This window comes from Argopecten irradians, chromosome 12, assembly GCF_041381155.1.
Source record: "Argopecten irradians isolate NY chromosome 12, Ai_NY, whole genome shotgun sequence".
In the NCBI taxonomy this organism is placed as follows: Eukaryota; Metazoa; Mollusca; class Bivalvia; order Pectinida; family Pectinidae; genus Argopecten; species Argopecten irradians.
The window spans coordinates 14,117,822-14,138,668 of NC_091145.1; the positions used below are offsets into that span (position 1 = coordinate 14,117,822).

General features: G+C 35.5%; 2 protein-coding genes across 2 annotated transcripts; both read right to left on the reverse strand.

Annotated features, from left to right (window-relative positions):
- Positions 1-23: 23 nt before the first annotated feature.
- On the reverse strand, positions 24-6,369 carry LOC138335978 (glycoprotein 3-alpha-L-fucosyltransferase A-like). The gene is made up of 2 exons (XM_069285205.1): positions 5,869-6,369; positions 24-2,006 (listed from the first exon to the last, which is right to left on the reverse strand). The coding sequence occupies exons 1-2, from the start codon at positions 5,870-5,872 to the stop codon at positions 811-813; spliced, it is 1,200 nt and encodes a 399-aa protein (XP_069141306.1). The 5' UTR covers positions 5,873-6,369; the 3' UTR covers positions 24-810.
- Positions 6,370-12,748: 6,379 nt separating this feature from the next.
- On the reverse strand, positions 12,749-17,704 carry LOC138336883 (RNA-binding protein RO60-like). The gene is made up of 2 exons (XM_069286498.1): positions 17,333-17,704; positions 12,749-15,107 (listed from the first exon to the last, which is right to left on the reverse strand). Exons 1-2 carry the CDS (start codon positions 17,554-17,556, stop codon positions 13,667-13,669), a joined length of 1,665 nt encoding a protein of 554 aa, XP_069142599.1. The 5' UTR covers positions 17,557-17,704; the 3' UTR covers positions 12,749-13,666.
- Between the last annotated feature and the right edge of the window lie 3,143 nt (positions 17,705-20,847).

The following is a 20,847-nucleotide window of genomic DNA, read 5'->3' on the forward strand; positions in this document are numbered from 1 at the left end:
TTTTTTTCATATTATGACCTAAGTGCTACTTGGACATGACACCAGATACGATGAATATTAAAGTTCAGACAAGACTTTGGAAACAAACAAGAAAAACAGAAAATATGTAAAATATGTAAAGACGTCATTTGAAAGTTAATTTACAACAATAACGCCAAAAGTGTTTCTGTTAAAATCTTTGTCTTTGATATAATAATAATAGCTCTTTGACAACCATATTACGTGAAGAGTTTCCTTTAATCAAGAGCTTATTTGGTTTTCTCAGATACATGAAAATGTACAACATGAGGTATTAAATTATAACTCAAATTAAATGACAACCAAGTGAAATAGAAAAGATGCCTGCTATTACAAAAAAATCCTAAGTTCTCAAAAGGATGAATATTCCATTTAGTAATGTCTTATGACAACCTGATAACAAACATTTCATCTTGTTTACTGATGGATTTTTACTGTAACACGATTTGACATGCTTCTTTCTCATTTCAACCATTCTTGCATCCGTACAAATATATAATAAAATTCGTGACCTAGAAAGGTATTACAAAACCTTAGCCTTAAATAAATTAACTATCTAAGTTTGTTCGCTTTATTGTCGCGCCTAAATCATAGCAACACAACGATCCGACACGTGAGCAGTCTGTGTTCATTGATTTACAGTGTAAACTATTGATATTGCTAATACATTAGTAGTATAACAGCTTGCAATAAAGAATTCAATATTTTGTAATTGGCGTCAGATCTGAAAAAATACAAATCCGTCTACACATGTTCCCTTTTGTTTATAAAGATTAAGTACATGAACCCTTATTACAAGTCATTCGCATCAAAACAGGCCTGCTTTTCTCCATACCACATGAATTTGCCTATGTCATTATAAATACGATGGTATTTTTCAGGATTGTGAAGACGCTTACATATCTCGCAGAAATTTCTCTGTAGTACATCAATGATTCCATGAATCGTGTAGTACTTTCTCCATTTGAAATACTCGCGGTACTTAGTTTCATTTTTCGCAATACTCAACAAGATTTCGGTAAGTTGCTGGGGGCTGGAATAATCACGTGTGTGGATGTAAGATCCAGGGGGATGATACAAGGAATGATTGACACCGTCACGGATCACTGGAACGATGTCACGACTCATGATTAGGTTGAGTGATTTTTCGGTGACGTAATCAACACAAATCGAGTTTTCGAAAGAAAGATAAAATTTGTACTTGGTATTCAACACATCAAAACATTTATTAATAGCACCTGAAGTATTCCAGGATGTTTTGTGTCTATTGTCACCTCGACATTTCAAATTTCCACATGTCCCAAAAATATCGAGATCCAGACCACTTTGTCTAAGTTTCTTCACATAAAAGTCTCGTTTCGAGCTAACACCACAATTACTTATAAAGCCAACAGCACTTTTAGTTTTGGATTTTATCGAACGTTCTAGAGAACTGCTATCAAACTTTTGCGACCTTTTCTTGAAGTAACCATGTTCCAGTGTAAAATCAGAGTCACGTCTGTAGGTAAACGTCCAATTAAACAGGTTGTTGTGGTGAGGTTCTATGTTCCTACCTGGCGGGTAGTCAAAACTTGTCGGGGCCTCATGCTCCATGAGAATCCAGACCTGGCCAAGCTTCTTCTTCCACGAAGATCTTAAATCGAACGGCCTTATCACTACCGCGTCACTTTTAGAAATCATTTCTTTGTCTTTCGACAAGACACAATAAGAAACAGGACAAGTTTTAAAGATAGTCGGATTTTCCCAACCTGACCCGACCCAGTCGTTGAGCCAATGTGCGGGATTGTTCACATAAATGATGATGGGGTTTCCCTTAATTTTCATGATTGGTTTATTGAAGTTGCGCTGTGGACCTGTTTCACGTTCTATTCCTCTACCTAGAGGGCCATTGGTAGTAGGGGTTTTCAATGTGAAATAAAACAGAGCAATCCAAGACAAACACACTACAACAGCTACTCCAACGGTCTTTCGTCGAGTACAATACACTGCTGAAAAGACAAAAAGTGAACGATATCAGTATACGATTGCGTTTCTTTGTAGCAAGCAAATACTTCGTTTTAAACACATTATCATTCAATTTTGCTAACAAGCATCTCGATTGGCTTCAAAATTACTTTAGATGCCCTTAAAGGAAAAATGGCGTCTTCTTTTTTTATGTCGCTTCTGATTGGCTAAGATAACGGCGTGCATGTAATGATTTCATAGAAAATAGTCCCAAAATGAAATGGAATGTTAAAGAGATTATCTTAAGGCTAAGTCGGTAAAAATGGTGTTGATATCAAGTAGAATGGTGTAGATTTATTATGATAGGAGATCTTATCTGAATTTACTCTCATTATAAATCACGAAACGGTTTATCTAGATTGCACTCAGATTCTGTGTTATTTAAGCATTGATGTAACTATTTTTTAACTTCTAATGGTATGAAAGAAATTTTGTTTGCAAAGTGTGTGAATTCGCGTATTCCGATCAAATTAAAACATAGTGACATCATATGTACGATTCCTTTGATTATCCAAGGGATTATTTTTACAAATCAATACGGAACGTCAATGTCTTTGTTGTGACGTCACGATAACGCCATTCTCGATTTTTTCTTCATAGAGGTATGAAGAAAAAGAAACGACCAATAGAAAGTCGGATTTGGTATGAAAACAAAGAAAAACTAAAAGACAGTCACGGCTATTCATATTAACAGACTTGGTAGCGCCTTGCCTCAACGTGATACATGTCCAATTTCAGGTCTTAGGCCTTTTAGAACTTGACAAAAAGTAGTTTAAAGATATTAGGATTTTTAGCACATGGATCATCATACTACATCTCTGATATTAGGTATGTGGGCCTTCGAGGAATTAAAAAGATTTTATAATGATTTTTTTCGAAAAGTTGCACTTTTTGAAATTTGACTCTTATTTCAAACAGAAAGTTGACGTTTTACACAAAAGTAGTAATTAATTCAATTGATGGATATTTGATTCAACATAATATATTCGAAATAAGGTTTAAAGTTCAAAAGTGCAATTTTTCGAAAAAAAGAAACATTAAAAAATCTTATTCTCTTCTCAAGTTCCAGAAGCCTAAAGACATAATATTAGACTTGTATCATGATGACATAAATGCCTACCAAGTTTAATAATATGAATGGCCTTGACCTTCATTCAAAGTCACATGGGCCAAATATCCTAAAATATTCATACGGTTTCTTGGGAAGTTCTAGAAGGCCTAGAGACCTAATATTAAGCATGTAGCATGTTGACATAAATGTCTACCAAGTTTGATAATATGATTGATCTTGACCTTCATTCAATCACAGGGGCCAGAAACCCTAAAATATTCAAACGATTTCCTCTGAAGTTATGGAAAGCCTATAGACCTAATGATAGGGATGCATGATGCTGGCATAAAAGAATAACAAGTTTGTTAATCTGATTGACCTTGACCTATATCCAAAGACATAGGGGCCAAAAATCCTAAAATTTTCAAATAACTTTTTGGTAGGTTCTAGAAGGTGTAGAGACCTAATATTAGACCTGTAGCATGCTGACGTTAATGGCTACCTCGTTAGTTAATATGAATGACTTTGACCTTTATTTAAGGTCACATGGGCCAAAATTCCGAAAATCTTTAAACTACTTCTTGTCAAGTTCTGAAAGGCCTATGACCTTAAATAAGACTTGTAGCACGTTGAGACAAAGGACTACCAAATTTGTTATTGTTGTTTATTATGTTTATCTAAACTCTCGTTAGTTAATTTTCAAAATTTGAAATGACACTCGCTAAAGCTTGTGTCTTTAAAAAAGGAAAATAAATTAACTCAAGTTTGATAAACATGATAAACAACAGTCACTTGTTGAGAAACCTCTATTTTTCGAGTCAAAAATAGGAAGCAAGCAAGTAGTTGAACGATGCATCATTAATGTTATTAGTAATGAAAGTTCCAAGAAATAAGCAATATTTATACAATGTATTATTTAATTTTGCTTTTAACGAGGGTTCCATTGGCTTAAAAATTACTTATCATCACACTAAGGGGAAAATGGCATCGCCGTTTGTAACGTCGTTTCTGATTGGCTAAAACAACGGCGTAATGATATCATTAAAAATGTCTCAAAACAAATATGGAATTCTGACGAGATTATCTTTAGTAAATTGATTTATAAGGATTATCTTAAATACTAGTTTTTTATGTTATGGAGATATAACACAAAAATTTTAATGTACTCTCATCATAAACCGCTTCACGGTTTCTTTAGAGTACACTCAGATTTTTGTGTTATATCTCCATAACATAAAAAAATATAGTGTTACTTTTTTTAACGGCAGTAATGAAATCCTTCCAAGGAGGTAGGTCAGAGAAAAGGTGTTTGTGAATATTTGGAAAGGTACTAAGAAACATTAAAAAGAAATTCCCTTCCCCCCCTGAGTAAATATACTCCAACCTACATCGACAGCTGTAATATAAAAGATACCAGCAGCTTTTGCACGACGATTTCCTGGTCGCTGCGCTCTGTTATCAATTGTTTATTTTTTGTACTGACAATCTAATCTGTGATAGACAGCTGTGTTAATGTCACCATATTTGGCTCAACACCGTTATAAATAAATATAAACTTTTTTTATCGATTGCGAAACAAGTTATACAAAATACAAATTTTTTTCGATGGAAGCGCGCGAGGGTCTTAGAATGGGAGGAAACAACAGAGTGATTTAGTACATTTAGGTGACCCCTGACCTTTTCACGTCCGTTCCGGTGATTGAGCACCATTATTCCCCCATTATCTTCCATCATACTTACCTAATATTGGTAAATCATGAACATTAATTAAATCACAGCACATAACTGTGTTCATCATATCAGAACCTAAACATACTGCAATATTGCAAAAATGTTGGATTTTCGATAACAAAAATCTCAATAATGTCATGTAAAACAATAAGGCAAGCCACCATTAACTTGGCTTCATCAGATTTTTAATCAGGTTGCTTAGTCATAAAGAAACAAATTCATTTGTACAGAATACCAAAACAAAACATACTATGGTGACGAAATACTAACGAACTGAATTAGTCAACATAATGTTAAACGGATGTTATGTTATTTAATGTTCATGCCGGTTTTAATAGTTTTACTGATTAATGACTTTCCTTATACGAAAATCTTATTTCCCGGTATTAGTTAATAAGTATAAAATTACACTATGTTTGATAATGCTTAACACGAATTTCTCTCCTACCTACGGGTGTAGTACTGCTTTATCTCTTGCATAATTCTCATGTCGTCCGAGGCTGTATTACATGGCTACCCATGCAATAGGTGGACATTTTCTAAAGAATGTCAATTTCAGAAACTAGGGATATATTATTGTAAAGGGTGCAAACAGAGGGACATGGGTTTTTTTTGGGTTTTTTTTATAAGCTACGCAATTTTCATGTTTGGAAAATTGATCTGCAGTTGTGATTTATTTAGAACTCACTACACAAAAATTCAAAATGGCGGAATATGTGCAAATAATAACGCCGAGAATGAGATAAAATACCTTTCTTATGTGGATAGGAAGAAAAGGGATATTCTTCCCTCGGATCATGAATTGTTGTAAAACCCTCGGCAAACCTTGAGATGGGAATTACTGCATTTTGCAAACCTCTGGTAGAATATCCATTAATCCTTCATGACCACATGTGAAAGATTCTTATCATAAAGTTATGTCACAGTGGACCACATATGTCGCTACCAAAGCCATATTGTTCACAATTAGAAACATTGCATTACACAGACCAAATTAATGAAATATACTTCGTATAAGAATTTCTTCAAGTTCACAAATTATATATAAACAAGAAAATACTTACACATTATTTTTTATAAATCCAAAATGCTTTCACTTCAGTTATAGGCTAATAATTGTTTATCAACTAGATCAGATTGACCGCGGACGCTTGTCCTTATCGCGTTTTTACGAATGAACTAGTCGATAAGAATGCAACTTTCTGAATTAAAAAAAAAAAAAGACTTCGCTTTGCTTTGAGATACTATGTATGAAACAATGACGTAAAATGTAGATTAGATTATACATTTTCTTTTTGAATTTTACATCGAATTTTCAATAGACTGCTTAAAGCATGTTTGCATACAGGACTACGACACATAAACGTTTGAGTATTTATATTAAAGTTGATCTTAATTTCTCTTCTATTTATCTAACTTGATTTTTAAACCAAAATTAAGTATTTACAGTCTTGTAATAAAAACTCACTAAATTGGTTTTGATTTAAAAATAGAAACAATAGTATGATTCATTGTCACCAATAAGGCCATACTGGTGCAGATGTCCGTACCATCTAATGGACAGCGATCCAGAAGACCCCCCCCCCCCCCCCCCCAACAACCCAAAAGTTTACATGTTTTGTTCTTTATCTCTAGAATCCCATCGCATCCGATAATTCACTGTAATAAAACAGCATTTATCGCTTTTTGCTACAAACAATTTTTAATTTATTGCACAGCAATTTACACTTTATTTAGACGCGGTGGTGAAGATCGTAATGTATATTTTATTTTCATGACGTATTATAGTCCAATAACCTGTCTCTATTATTAGGCTTTTTAATTATTTTTTCCTAATATATATTAGGCAATTTTTTAAAGGGACAACTCATTCTACGAGAACATTAAAATTTGTATATATATCGGAAAACCCCCAGTTCTAATGGAAATTAGATCAGTCGGTTTTACTGTGATATGTCAGAAAATCCCATGGTGGTGAAATGCATGTGAAATGTTCAAACTCACTCGCTGTCCGCCATTACACATTGTGGTCGAATATCTTGTATGCCGAACCCAGTCCCTTGCTCGTAGAGTAATGCTACTTTTGTCTAGAACAGCTCAAATCGCTCTTACAGAAATGTGTTTACCTTATTAGGTGAATTGTCTCGCCTAAAAATCATTATATCACCTCCACAGTGGTTATGCAGTTCATTTTTTTAACGTGCGTGACTTTGGCTCGGATATTGGTACAGCGTACATATTGTACCTGTTTAATCGTATTGATCAACGATTTGTAATTACAACGGTATCAATTAAAATACTAAACAATGACGTGGAATTTGTCAATATCATATGTTATATGTTTCATAAGAAATGTAGAACAATACATTTATGCCATATTTTGCTTCTTGGTTATGTAAAAGAATTAGCGTGAGTGAATTGTCCCTTTAAAGCCTACTTATATAGGCAGGTAGTATTACTGTACACTTTAAAGGCACACTATACGTAACATTTCTTGTTTTTTTTGGTATTTTTTTATTTTTTTTTTTGTAATTACAAACATTTACAAGAAAATTACCACGTTTTTTCTGCATAAAATAATGACTAAAACAAGGTAAGACCAGCTGTGAAGTTTCGAGAAAAAAAAAACATTTTAAAAAAATAAAAAGAATTTATCTATGGCCCTAATCTGATTTTTTTAATATTGGAGAAATATATTAATATAAAAAAAAATAATCAAACCAAGAGAAAGATTTTGGCCGCCAACCTACGGCAAGCCTCGAGTGGACCAGCCAAAATCTTTCACTCGGCTTGAGATATCCCAGTCCTCTAGATAAACCAATGTAAGATTATATTATTCAACATTGATTTATTGATCGCAACAATCAGTGGTTATAAATTTCATAGTTTATACTGACAATCTGTAAGTGTCCTGTAAATATCACACACACGTGGGTTGCTATGACACCGAACAAGAGTACATTAGCCTGCCCAATACCACTCTACCACAGGGATCTGAGAATTAGTTAAGTTGCAGTTGTGAATAGGACGTTAATTAATCAATCAAACAAACAACATCTTCATAGAATCGCTATTGATCAATGAGTACAAAATTCTATATAAAAATAAATCTTTTTACCTGCACGTAAAAATGCCATCGAGACTCCATAACTATATGCACATAATAATATATAAAGAGCTGAGTAATACGGTTATCGCTAAAATGTCTCGGCGCGTATTGCTCTATCACATGTTGTCTGATTTACTAGTATTGACAATATGACTATCTTCAAAATATGTCGAATTAAAGATGCTCCATCGCCGACAGAGCATAAATGATATTCATCATTTGAACAATAATTCTTGTGTAATCGTGTATATATCTGTCTAATTAACACAAAAACTAACATAAAATAACTCATTTTGCCTTTGGTGCACGCGCAATCAGTACTTCATTCCATATAGGATATAGTGCCATGGAATTTTTTCGGGATGCAATTAATTATTTTTCATATTTCAACTTAAAGTAAAATTAGAAGTTCAAACTTTTCAATGGTGGTAATGGTGTAAAGTACGTAACCTTTGTAACCGAAGAAAAATACCAAATCGTCTGCTCCTGATTTTGATAGTAAAAAAATACCATTTGTCAGCGGTGGAGCATCTTTAAGTTATCAACATTAGTCAATATTATATTTCTTCTTGAGCTTATTTAAATATTGAAATTATCCAGAGTTATAAATGGATTTATCAATAGCTATTTTCATTGAAAAACAAATGTAGTCGAGCTGTTCATCAGTAGTAGTTATGGCGTTAAAAAGCCACATATACTACTTGCATCTGAGATATTTTCAATGGGATATTTTCAAATAACATTGAATCCACATTGCTTCAATTCTGGCTCCGCCCCTGGTGGTATTTCGTAATATAAGGAATCTGAAAATGTCCAAATATAATCATTGTTAATTAATAAGAGAAACATACGTACAATCCATATGAACATGTACAATTATTGCTACCATCATGGAATGGTAGCAATTATAATCGGTTGTTTTGTCTGCCATGTTGTTCGGATTCCAACTGATTATAAATAATCTGTTCAATTTGATCGGTTGGTCAATATGATTTATACAATGTATGTAGAATCGGTCGAGGTTTGCCGAATGAAATAAGTTCTATTATTAGGCTCACGTACGACAATATTTTTCAGGATAACGAAAATGTTTTATTTGGCGGCCGCCACTTAATTTATCTGGCGGCCGCCAGATAATTATTTGGCGGCCGCCAGATAATTAAGTGGCGGCTGCCATATAATTATATGGCGGCCGCCAGATAAGTATATGCCAGAAATTTAAGTGGCGGAGCCATATAATTATTTGGCGGCCGCCATATAATTATCTGGCGGCCGCCACTTAATTTATCTGGCGGCCGCCAAATAAAACATTATCGCTATCCTAAAAAATATTTTCGTACGTGAGCCTAATACGCTTCCGTACATAGACACGTATTCAACTTATTCCTTTTAATTTAACATTTTACCAGTAATTCTCTTTTATATTGTTACACTGCAGTATCGATCAATCAAATGCGACGTTATTAACGGCGACATCATTTTTACGTAATTTGTTTGAAAATGCTTTGTTACAAGCGAGATACAATACTATAGATATCAACTTTAAAAGTTTAAAATGTTACTAAAAATGTAATATTTTTCGCGGAGGATTGTTTTTCTTAGAGATTTGTTGACAGTGAAGAATATCATCATTTTATAAATATGTCTATCCTCACTTGAAGGAGCAGCACTGCTGGTCGTCATACGGACCACAACAGTTATTTTCACAAAACTGCACCCCATCCCTCGTTAGGCAGTACTCCTGTCCTCTCACAGCTGTGGAGAAAATACACTCATCGTCAATACAAAAAGGCTATTTCCATATAAACGACTTCTTCTCAGAAACTAAGCATGCGATAGCACCCATAATGCAATGGTAGCATCCTTATAGGGTGGGGATTCAAAATTTTACAAATGATGGGGCTGACCCCCCGGGGGCCTGAGGGGCAAGGTCAAAAGGTGTCAATTTGGCTATTTCCATATATACAACTTCTTCTCTGAAATTAAGCATGAGATAGCACTCATCACTATCTGTATAACCATAAACATATATCATGTTTGATAAAGCAACGACTATTTGACCAAAGTCAGCAACATTTGAGAGGCCTTTTGGATTCCTCATCAAAATGTATATTATATAAGCATATTGTGAATCATTTTACAATACAATACTATTAGACCAAATATATACATGTACATGTAAAGTATACCAGATAGCAATAATACAAACGCTACGCGTTGTATTAAAAAGCCTTTTAAAAATGTTCTTATCTATTCGAGACGATCTTGTTTAAAATATACAATTAATTAATTAACGTTTGTTTATTCTGTATCAAGAGCTTCTAAGGTAAATATGTAGAGATTTCTGATGAAATCATGTTCGTAATTTTCTTCGGTAGTAAAATTTTCCTATATTGGCTTCATCGACCTGCAGCTTTCGAACCCCTGATGATCTCCCTCATCAGTTGTAACATATCTGTCATGGATCCGGCATGGAATAGCAGATCGATCTACAAATGTAAACAGTTTCAATCATTATTCAATCACTCATGCATGTTTTGTTGAACTTGTATTCCCGGATACATTATTATTGTATTATTGTCTTTGGCTACTTTTTATCTATCGAAATCTCCCTTGTCTGATAGCCTCTATGTCCATATCATAAGACATGTTACAGATTATATGTTGTGAATAGTTAATTACATTTAAGTATTGGTAATTACTATACATGACTGTTGTCCTTTAGATGGTTCTCAAAGTCTTTCGTGGTTTCTGCGTTCATGACCGATTCAGACAAACCGTTCCAGACATTATCAACCACATTCATCATCCCTGTTGTTGGTAGTGGATATTGGTGCCTTTGATGTATTATTTAATTGTTTTATCATCTCTACTATCACTGAGTTATATTTCACTAAATGTAGACTTCTGTGTGATGCAATTTTTTTTGTTAGCTCACCTGGTCCGAAGGAACAAGGTGAGCTTATGCCATACCGTAGCGTTCGTCGTCCGTCTCGTCCATCCGTCCGTCAACAATCGACTTCTTCTCCATAACCGTTGGTCAGAACTCAACAAAATTTGACTGGTAGCATCCTTATTGGTTACTGACTGAAAAATGTACAAATGATGGGGCTGACCCCCAGGGGCCAAAAGGGGTCAATTTGGCTTTTTCCATATAAACGACTTCTTCTCAGAAAACTAAGCATGAGATAGCACTCATAATGCAATTGTAGTATCCATATAGGGTGGGGATTCAAAATTATACAAATGATGGGGCTGATCCCCCGGGGGCCTGAGGGGTGGGGTCAAAAGGGGTCAATTTGGCTATTTCCATATAAATGACTTCTTCTATGCAACCGAGCATGGGAGAGCACTCATAATGCAATTGTAGCATCCGTATCGATATGTTTGTATCGAATTTCCTTTACTAAATTATTTTCACATTTGTATAAATAATGGAACTCATCACCAATGTCTAGATAACATAATGTACAAAATATTCGAAGTTCTAAATTTACATAAAGTTTTTCGTTTTTCTGGATACAATTTTTTGAGATAATTTCCCACTTACTTCCTTATCCTACCTCACTGCTGTCTGCCATTTTGGATTTGGCTATTACCGGATGATCGGCAATGCTCTATTTTGATTGGTCGAAAATGTGGAAAAGACAGGGAATTCCCTGTGTCTATTTTTGGCCAGGTTACCGGATTTGCAATATCAACCTCTGAAAAGGTGTTCATCGGTCTAAGGTTGACATTGCATTTTGTCAAGACCTGTCCGAGCGGTCTAGACCAATCAGAAAACGGCAAAACTCACAGTCATATAACAATGAATGTTATAAACTTACTTCCATGTGTTTTGGTAAATAGTTAAACGTTGATTTTGAGCAGAGATGCAAAGGTATATGTATTAAAAATATTAATATTTAGAAAGATCGATTTTAGTTGCTGATATATAATAAAGTTCAATTCTGGTGGATTGTTTCTATCGTCTTTCAAACACAGGTACATAATGTACCAAGGTGTAATCAAAGCTCCCCTAAACCCTGATTGGCCTTCCCGTATGTTACCCCTGACGCAAATGTAGCGTTACTACATCTACATTGTACATCTGTTTATTTCCTTCGTTGGTGGTTAAATTGAAGGTCCTTAATATACTATGGCTAAGTGACTTCTCATAGGATACACATACCAGCGATTGATTCTATTGGAGTCCCGTTTTTTTGTTGTAGCAAGAGTGATTGGTCGACGGTGAGCTTGAAATATGATATGACCCAGAGAGAGGGTGTCTGATGATTAGAAAATGCAGCCGTATGATATGTAATGTATAAACTACTGTATTTGTCATCACTTTTGTTAAATATTGTACAATTCGTGTGTTATCAACATTTTCTTCTTAACAAATGGTTATGGTAAGGTATGAATTAAATTATTTTCTGAATAACCCACAGTGCTATCCTGGATTCTTCGCACTGTTCCGGGACAAGTTAATCCACAATGTTTCTGCAACGTATCTAGCATCAATACCGTATCACTCATTAATGCAGGGACGGTAATCCTTTTCCTCATTGTAAAATCAAAAGCCGAGTCATAGAAATTTGATCCGCTTTCCTGGATTCTTTGCACTGTTCCGGGACAAGTGAATCCACAATGCTTCAACCCTTTGCAACGTATCTAGCATCAATACCGTATCACTCATTAAACACACGATCTATTCAACGTTGAACATGGTGTTAATTTTCAACGGAGGTATATTTACAAACTTTCATATTGTGTTCGAGGTTATTAAATGTCATGACCGAGCGTCTTTGCTTCTATATCTGTACACACTAATATATCATGTTCAAACTAAAATACGAGTTTATCTGTAATTTATTTAAATTCAACGTTGTTCATAAAGATTGTTATTTGTAAAATATACGCAAAAAAGATAGTTTTTCATCATTTAAATCATATACATTATTACACGCATATACATACAAATATATATATAAACAACTCTGTATACAATTCATCACATTTAACAACTAACGTGTGTATGTATAGAGATTGTGATGTCTGTTAGTAAACATATAATATACACATGTGTATGAACTGTACACATTTCCCGCACGTGTTCATACGGAAACAATGGGAGTCATCTACATAATATCCTGTTATCACACAGTCACAAGTACATGCACACACTTCCTCCTGTGACATCACTAACCTCTCTTCTAATCGTATCATCGTCTTGATTCATGGATATGAAGCTTTGAAATAACTACATAAACCCTCATTACTATATAAACAAATAAAATATGATAAATAGTATTAGCAATACCTTTACATCATGTGTTGACAAAGTCCGTGAAGGTTGGTAGTATTTCATGAAAACCTTTAAGGGACAATTCAGTCTAAGAGTACATTACTTACACATATATCTGAAACAAACCAGTTTTAATGAACGTTAGATTATTTGGCTTTACTGTGATATGCCAATAGGTGAATGCTTCTTTCTAAAAACAATTTCATCAACTCCTCGATTAAAATCTCAACGGTACCAATTAAAATAATTACTAATGAGGAGAAATTTGTCAATATTTTTGTTATATGTTTCATAAGGAATGTAGAACATTACACTGATGCCGTTTTTCCTTCGTGGTTATGTAACAGAATTAGCCTCACTGAATTGTCCGTTTAATAATCCTCAATAAATCTACACAATATAGAATAAAATTTGGAGAGAGACAATAACAACAGTGTCTCGGTTGTATTGATTGTTTTAAAAGACATTACAGGAACTGTCCCTCCACAAAGCTCCTCATGGCCTCCGGGGCGTTGGAGTCGAAACCCACCACGTCCATCATCAGTGGATCCGTAGGGTCAGCAATGCTGAACCCAGAACTAGCCATCCCAACCACGATCAACCGGGCGTCTTTAATCCCGGTCAAGGTTCGGTACTGCTGCAAGGCATGGCTGGGATGGATCGCACTGTAATGGGTCTCCGAATCGGTATATACTATAAACACGTCAAATTTCTTCTTGTCTGAGAGAGCCTGTTTAATGGGCAATGAGCAGTTTGTGGATCCGAAACGCAGGTTACTCATCTTGTTAAATACAGTCTTCAAATTGTCTGTTTTCTTAATTGGTAAGGTCTTCAGCTCGTCACAGAAGGCGTAGACTTCGTAATGTGGTTCTGTTCTGGCGGTTAGCATCATCATGGCCGCGGCTCCATCTCGCGCTGTCATGGACTCGATTCCAACCATGGGATAATCCATTGACGCACTCACGTCCACTGCCAGACAATATTTCTTGTTGGTTGGCTCCACATTGTCAAAACAAGTGTAATAGGCTTCCTCCAAAGCGCCAATAATACAGGTGTTACGGGGCCAACTCAGCGCTCCTTTTTCACCTCTACCTTTGCTGTACATTTTCAAAGCAACCAAGATTTTGAAAGGGTGGATCCTTGATTTCTTGAGGGCTTCTTTATCGTTGAGTCTGTCCACAATGATTCTCGCTTCCTCAGAGTCATCCCCTAACATATGGAGACTTCCCATTTTGCCGAGGTTACGCACCATGGCATTCATAGGCATTTTCTTCAACAGAGCTTGCCAAATGGGAATAGAATTGAGTAACACAGTCGGAACATGTTCTCTCACCAGACCATGCTTCTCTATCAAATCCACTACTTCAGATTCTTCTGTGGAATGCAACGCCTTTTCTACAGATTCTAGATAAATGTACACCTTCTGCCATGTTTCTAACTCCTTTTCTTGTCTTGGCATTTGCATACGTTTGGCCTCATTTAGACCTTTTACAAGGTACAAGATGATGAGCCGTAACGGTTCGGTCTTCGGGGTTATATGGGCAAGACGGAGGGCATCCTTGTGCTTCCAGTTGTGACGTTGACGGAACTTGGTAACCCTGTATGCAAGTTTTGTCTCCTCGCCCTGATAGTTGTTGTACCAGTTTGCGATTGCACGACGATGTGCTCTGCCCCAACCAGTCCCCGCACTGAAGTCCTCACAGTACTTTATGAAAGCAAACAAATCAGTAGGAATCTGGCATACATCGGAGAGTGCGTCATATGCTGCCTTTTTTGTTTCAAGGTCGTTTGACCTTGCGCAGACAGCTAGAGCGTAAACAGTGCAGTTCTGCTTACAGGCACGTCCAGCCTTGCTGACCTCAACAATTTTCTTCACAACTTCTATCCCTCTGTCTTGGATGATCAATCTGAAAATACAAAAATGAAAAATAAATCATCATGTATAATTACAAACTTTCTTTTTAGCTACATTCAAAGAAAATAGAATTGAATGAATAACGTTCTTCAATACACCAAGTTATTTGGATGAATAACGTTCTTCAATACATTAAGTTATTTGGATGAATAACGTTCTTCAATATACAAAGTTAATTTGGCCAAAGTCTGGAGAATCGTAAAGAGTTTATAATCACACTGAAAAATTAACGTAAAGCGCAATATGTTAAACGTTACCACCAATAATTACAACGGGTTTTTTTCTCTCTCATACCTATGGGTGTAATACTGGCTGGTCTCATGCATACAACCAAGTCGCCTGAGGCTGTATTTCATGGCTACCCCTGCAATACAGCCTCGTAACGTCTCGGCGTCAACATAAATACTATTTTCTTGGTAATTTTTTTTCGGAAGGTAGGTAAGTTTTACTATATAAGATGCAAACAATGAATTTGCGTTGAGTATCAGTAATTTTCACGTATGGAGAATTGACTTGCAGTCATGTTTTTTCGAACTTATTTCAAAATGATCGAGGGATATATAATTTGCAATAAAAAGTCGAAGTATGAGAGAAAAATACTCTTTCATGTGTTGATATGATGGATAGAGATATTACACCCTCGGGAGCACAAAATGTTGTAAAACCCTTTGCAAGCCTCGGTTTTTACAACATTTTGTGACATCCGGTAGAATATCCCTATCCATCATATTCACATATGAAAAGTCTTATAGTACATGTATATATACCTGGAATGTATAATGGCCAGTCAACAATTTGCCTAAATGACATTTAATCATGGAAACTCCCACCCCATCCCACCACCTACTTTTTTCAAAAAGAAATGTTAACGTAGTGGAGTAATAAATTCTTTCTTGGAGACAAGAAAAGGAATGCTGAAATTCTAAATATTTAGACGTAGTGTATCAAATTAACGTTTGGTCAAAATGGTGAATGTTGTACTTGTAATTCCGATCCCCTCTACTACATATATCATTTCCTACGACATGACACAAAAGAAAAAATATAAACCATAGGAACACAACAGAGCAGGAAATGACAAATCTGGTTTTAGTATATACTCTGTCATTAATTAACATTATTAATATGTACATACATGTATACATGTAGGGGGAAGTTTCTAGTATAGCGGACCCCGGAAGTTTAGAAACATAATAATCAGTGCGCATGTCAGAGGTTGCTACGGATCATGTAAATATGTCGCCATTTTGAATCACCGCTTCGAAGAGCCGACGGGGGTTCGGGGGTGAAACCCCCGAGAAAAGAAAAAAAAAACCAACTCAATTTTACATCTTGAACTCATCTTAACTGTTTTTGTAGCATTTTAAATATTTAAAAAAACAATTCTAGGCCGTTTGAAAGGAACTTTGGCCTCAATGTGATCTTCGATAATGTTTGGACCATGGCCAGCACATGTGAACACCGATTCGCTGTCTTTTCCATGCCAAATTTTCCTCTGTTGAGCAATATTTACCTGACAAACTGAATAATGATCCAATTTCAATAAGCCAGTGGATGGATATTGCCACGTTTTCATTATTTCTGTCATATATCCTTCATTCGAATCGTCACCATCGTAAACTACACGTGTACTTGTGTTTACAAATAAAATCAAAGTCCGTAAAATCACTCATTGCGCATGTTCAGCGCGTGCTCGGCTGACAACCAAAACGAAAACTCGAATTTTTTTCTCGTACAGTCTACAATGTTTTCCGCATGATCCTTAGTTAAAAACTTTGTTGAAAACTTCAGTTTTTAACCAAAAAAGGACACGGTAAGCTCAAATTTTAACATTTTTTTGCATAAAACCCCATATTTTTAATTTTTGACCGCCCGCTCACGCGGTCTCTATATATACAGGTCGCCGTCAATAAACTCGTGATATTTCGCGGAAAAAATGGGGTCCGCTATACTAGATGTGTTCCCATGTAGGTCAGTTATACGCTTTAAACTGTACTGTGGCCAGGCCTACCTGATTTTGAATACAACAAATAGTCATGAACATATTGTATAGGAAATGCATTGTATATTGTATAGAATATGTCTCCTGCATTTAAATGGTTAATTAGCGGGTTAATTTTCGTGTCACATGACTTTATTATAGCAAAAACGCAATTAAACATGTCTCTGTATTGAGGCAACCTAAAACGAAAGTAGAATTTTTTTCAATATCATTACCTGTCGATGCATTCAACGCTTTCTCGTTTCAATTCCTTCTCTTCATAGTAGTAGTTACCTTCTTCAGTACCAAGGATAAGAAACCGCAGAAGTCGGGTCATATCAGTCACTACATAGACGAATCCCCCGGAGACATTCCGAACTTGCATGTACGACATTCTCTCCGTCTGATCTTTTATTTCGTGTGTCTCGTCGTCTGGTTGTAGGCTTCCTCCTTCCGCCATTTTTATCCAATAGTTTGAATAAGTATGTCTTTGGTATCAATAACAGAAAGGATTGACGTCCGGACCTGGAACCTTAAGACAGGGCTCCTAGTCGTATGTTTGTGTCAATCCTCTTGAAACCGGAAGTACGTACAGTTTTAGGCTTTATGGGGAATTTCCAGAATCGGGTGGAGGTGATTTCGTGTACGCCGTCCCCGATCCCCGTGCCAGAAATTATGTTTATACCAGATACCTCGACAATAAAACAAGCTACAGTTTGAACGCAATAACATTGTAATGATTGATGTTTGATTCACCTATCTTATTATTCCTACATGTAAGCTTATATAATATAATATATATAACCTACACGAAATTAGATTTTATGATGTATTTCAAAATGTGTACATTTGTATGTGGTACGTGTATTTGTATACTGTTCATATTTTTTATAATATTTATCAATCGAATAAAAAAACTTTGATCACATTCAAAACCCAGCAATTTACATGTATTTTATCTGAGTGTGTACATGAATTTACCTGTTTGTACTTACGTACTAGTACTGTACGTACTGAAGTGGTACAGTATGCAGATGTAGATACGACTCATATAACTAAATGTGTCTTTTTAACTACAGTTTTATTTCACGTCATGTATACGCGTTGTTAACCATATGATACACAATACAATACAAAATAATTTTCCAATAAAACAAAAACAAACAATTTTAAAAACATCAATCAGTTATTTACAACTACAACTGCCTCCAAAAAAGACTAACTGATAAATGAAATCATACACACATATATACCCGTATCGGTTATAGAAACAGTAGCTCAAGATTTGATTATAATAGATATTGATTCAGCAAATAATTATAATTAAGTTAAATCCATCAGTAACATTTATTGTATAGTCTTGATGAAATAAAAAAAATCGCCGAGAAACATTTAAAACCCCATTATCTTTTTGTAATATTTTGTTTAAAAAATACCGATTTTTGGTGCTTATATATATATATTGATATATAGAAATTAAATTGCTAATGACGACATCATGCAGTTAACGAGAAGTTAATCAGCCTAGTGATTAAGACGAGGGTATACTCTATATACTCTGGAGCTATTGTGGCACAGCCATCTTACAATGTATTTTTACATGGGCTTTCAAGACAAGCGATATCATGAATCTTTAAAAAACCTTTACAAGTTATCAACATAGATTCGCCAAGTGAAAATGAAAATCAAGCAACACGTGAAAATAATAATCATTTGATATACGTGTGTGTTACAATAATAATAATAAAATATTTTATTCAAGTGTTACACACACCTTACAACATATATTTACATAATCATTATCACCACACATAAGGAAAACATGTTCAGCCACATTTGGCTTATGAGACACTACTAACACACACACAGGGATCTGAGAATTAGTTACAGATTAGATAATCATGAACCCGCCAGAGTGCCCGAAGACCATTTTTAGACGTTTAAGATATAGTACCATGTAGAGTATGATTTTTATCGTTTTTTAAATCTAGACCTCTTAAACGTCTAAAATGGTCTTAGGGCACTCTGGTGGGTCCATGATTATATATTCTGTAAACTAATTATCATACTCGTCATGGTTATTATATTCTCGTATTATAGTTAATTGTAGAGAATGGTTTTTTTATACGTTTTTTTCTTTGAATACATCATGTAGGAAATTATGATTTTTCTCGTTTTTTAAATATAGACTGTCTTACCAGTCTAAACATGGTCTTAGGGCACTCTTTCGTGGTTCCTATTGTGTATGTATTCTGTAACTTAATTCCTCTGATCCCAGTGACTATTAACACGTACAATCTTACAGGTACTCGGTAAACACATTCATCGGGTCCCATCGTTATGATAACGGATTTGTTTGATTTACAATCGCCCTTTAAATCTCTAAAAAGTCTGAGCTAAATTGTTAAAGAAATTTTTTTAGTTTCTCAGACAAACCTACGTAGATTCCTGGATGGTTCAACCAACCCATGTTACCTGGTACATGCATTGAAAGTTGTTGAGATATTTTATTATTACATGTATGCCAGCACACTGGTAACTATAAAAAAAGTTTAAAATGGTATTTTGTAGTATTAGAACATCAACAGCATCAACGATAGTTATACCAACACGTATACGTCGGGTAGCGATTTAAAAAAGTTCATTTGACAAAGTTCTGTACCAAACGATGCATCATGGTAGGTCGTCACCAGAACATATCTAAACGAATCCCATTTTAAACTCGATGATCCCATTCCATAAAGACAATCACGAAGACGTCAACGGAATGGCCCGGATGTGTATACATAATGAAAACATATTAAATCACATCATTTGTAAACCGGGATTCGAATCACGGAACTTCGAGTCCTACCGATTGTTATCGATCACGATGATCGACCCGGTCCGTTCCCGCTACATATGTCGTGTTCTCATTTCCTCACATTGCAAATATTCGCCGCCGAAGACAACCCAAAATCGAGCAACCCTGTGAAGCGTACAACCACTGCTTGACTCTGGGGTGACACCATTCGACACTTTTGTTGTACCCCAGACCGGGGTTCGAATCTGGTAACTCCGAACACTCTGAATGTATGTCTCACGAATTGTGCTTCCTTCCTAATCATCAATGACCAACGTCAGCCCCGGACATAAAAACGCCGAATTCATCTGACGAACTACGACAATACAGAATGAACTATATTAATACTGATAGTGTTAATATAGTTGATTCTGTATTGTCGTAGTTCGTCAGATGAAATCGAACACCATTGTTTAAGTTATACAGGTTGAAAATAGAAGATTCCGTCCGCTTCTCGGCCTGTTTTCCACTGAACCACATGTACAAAATTTGTTAACAATGTCAATAACTGTGGACTTGGGTATTTTTAACATCATACCTATCTTTCGTCGTGAATATCCACTCCTAAACATCCCTACGATCATATTTTTAACGCCCATTGATAGTTCTTTTCCTTTTCGGCCCATCTTGGCAATACACGTCCACGGGAAAAACAGAAAGCAGACGACAACAAAAAAATTGTGTGACGTAACATGACGTCATACGCAAACCTAAAAATGACGCACGTCATCATCAGTGACGTTTACAATGAATGCCAAGGCCATTTTCAGCGATGTTATTGACACGACGTTAACACGCCGCCATTGTGACCGAATACTTTTGGCACGGCATCGAAACAACAGTTTATGATAATGTAAATCAAGGTTTTGAGTTACAGAGATGAGTAGCAGTAATCACTAGTATCACAAG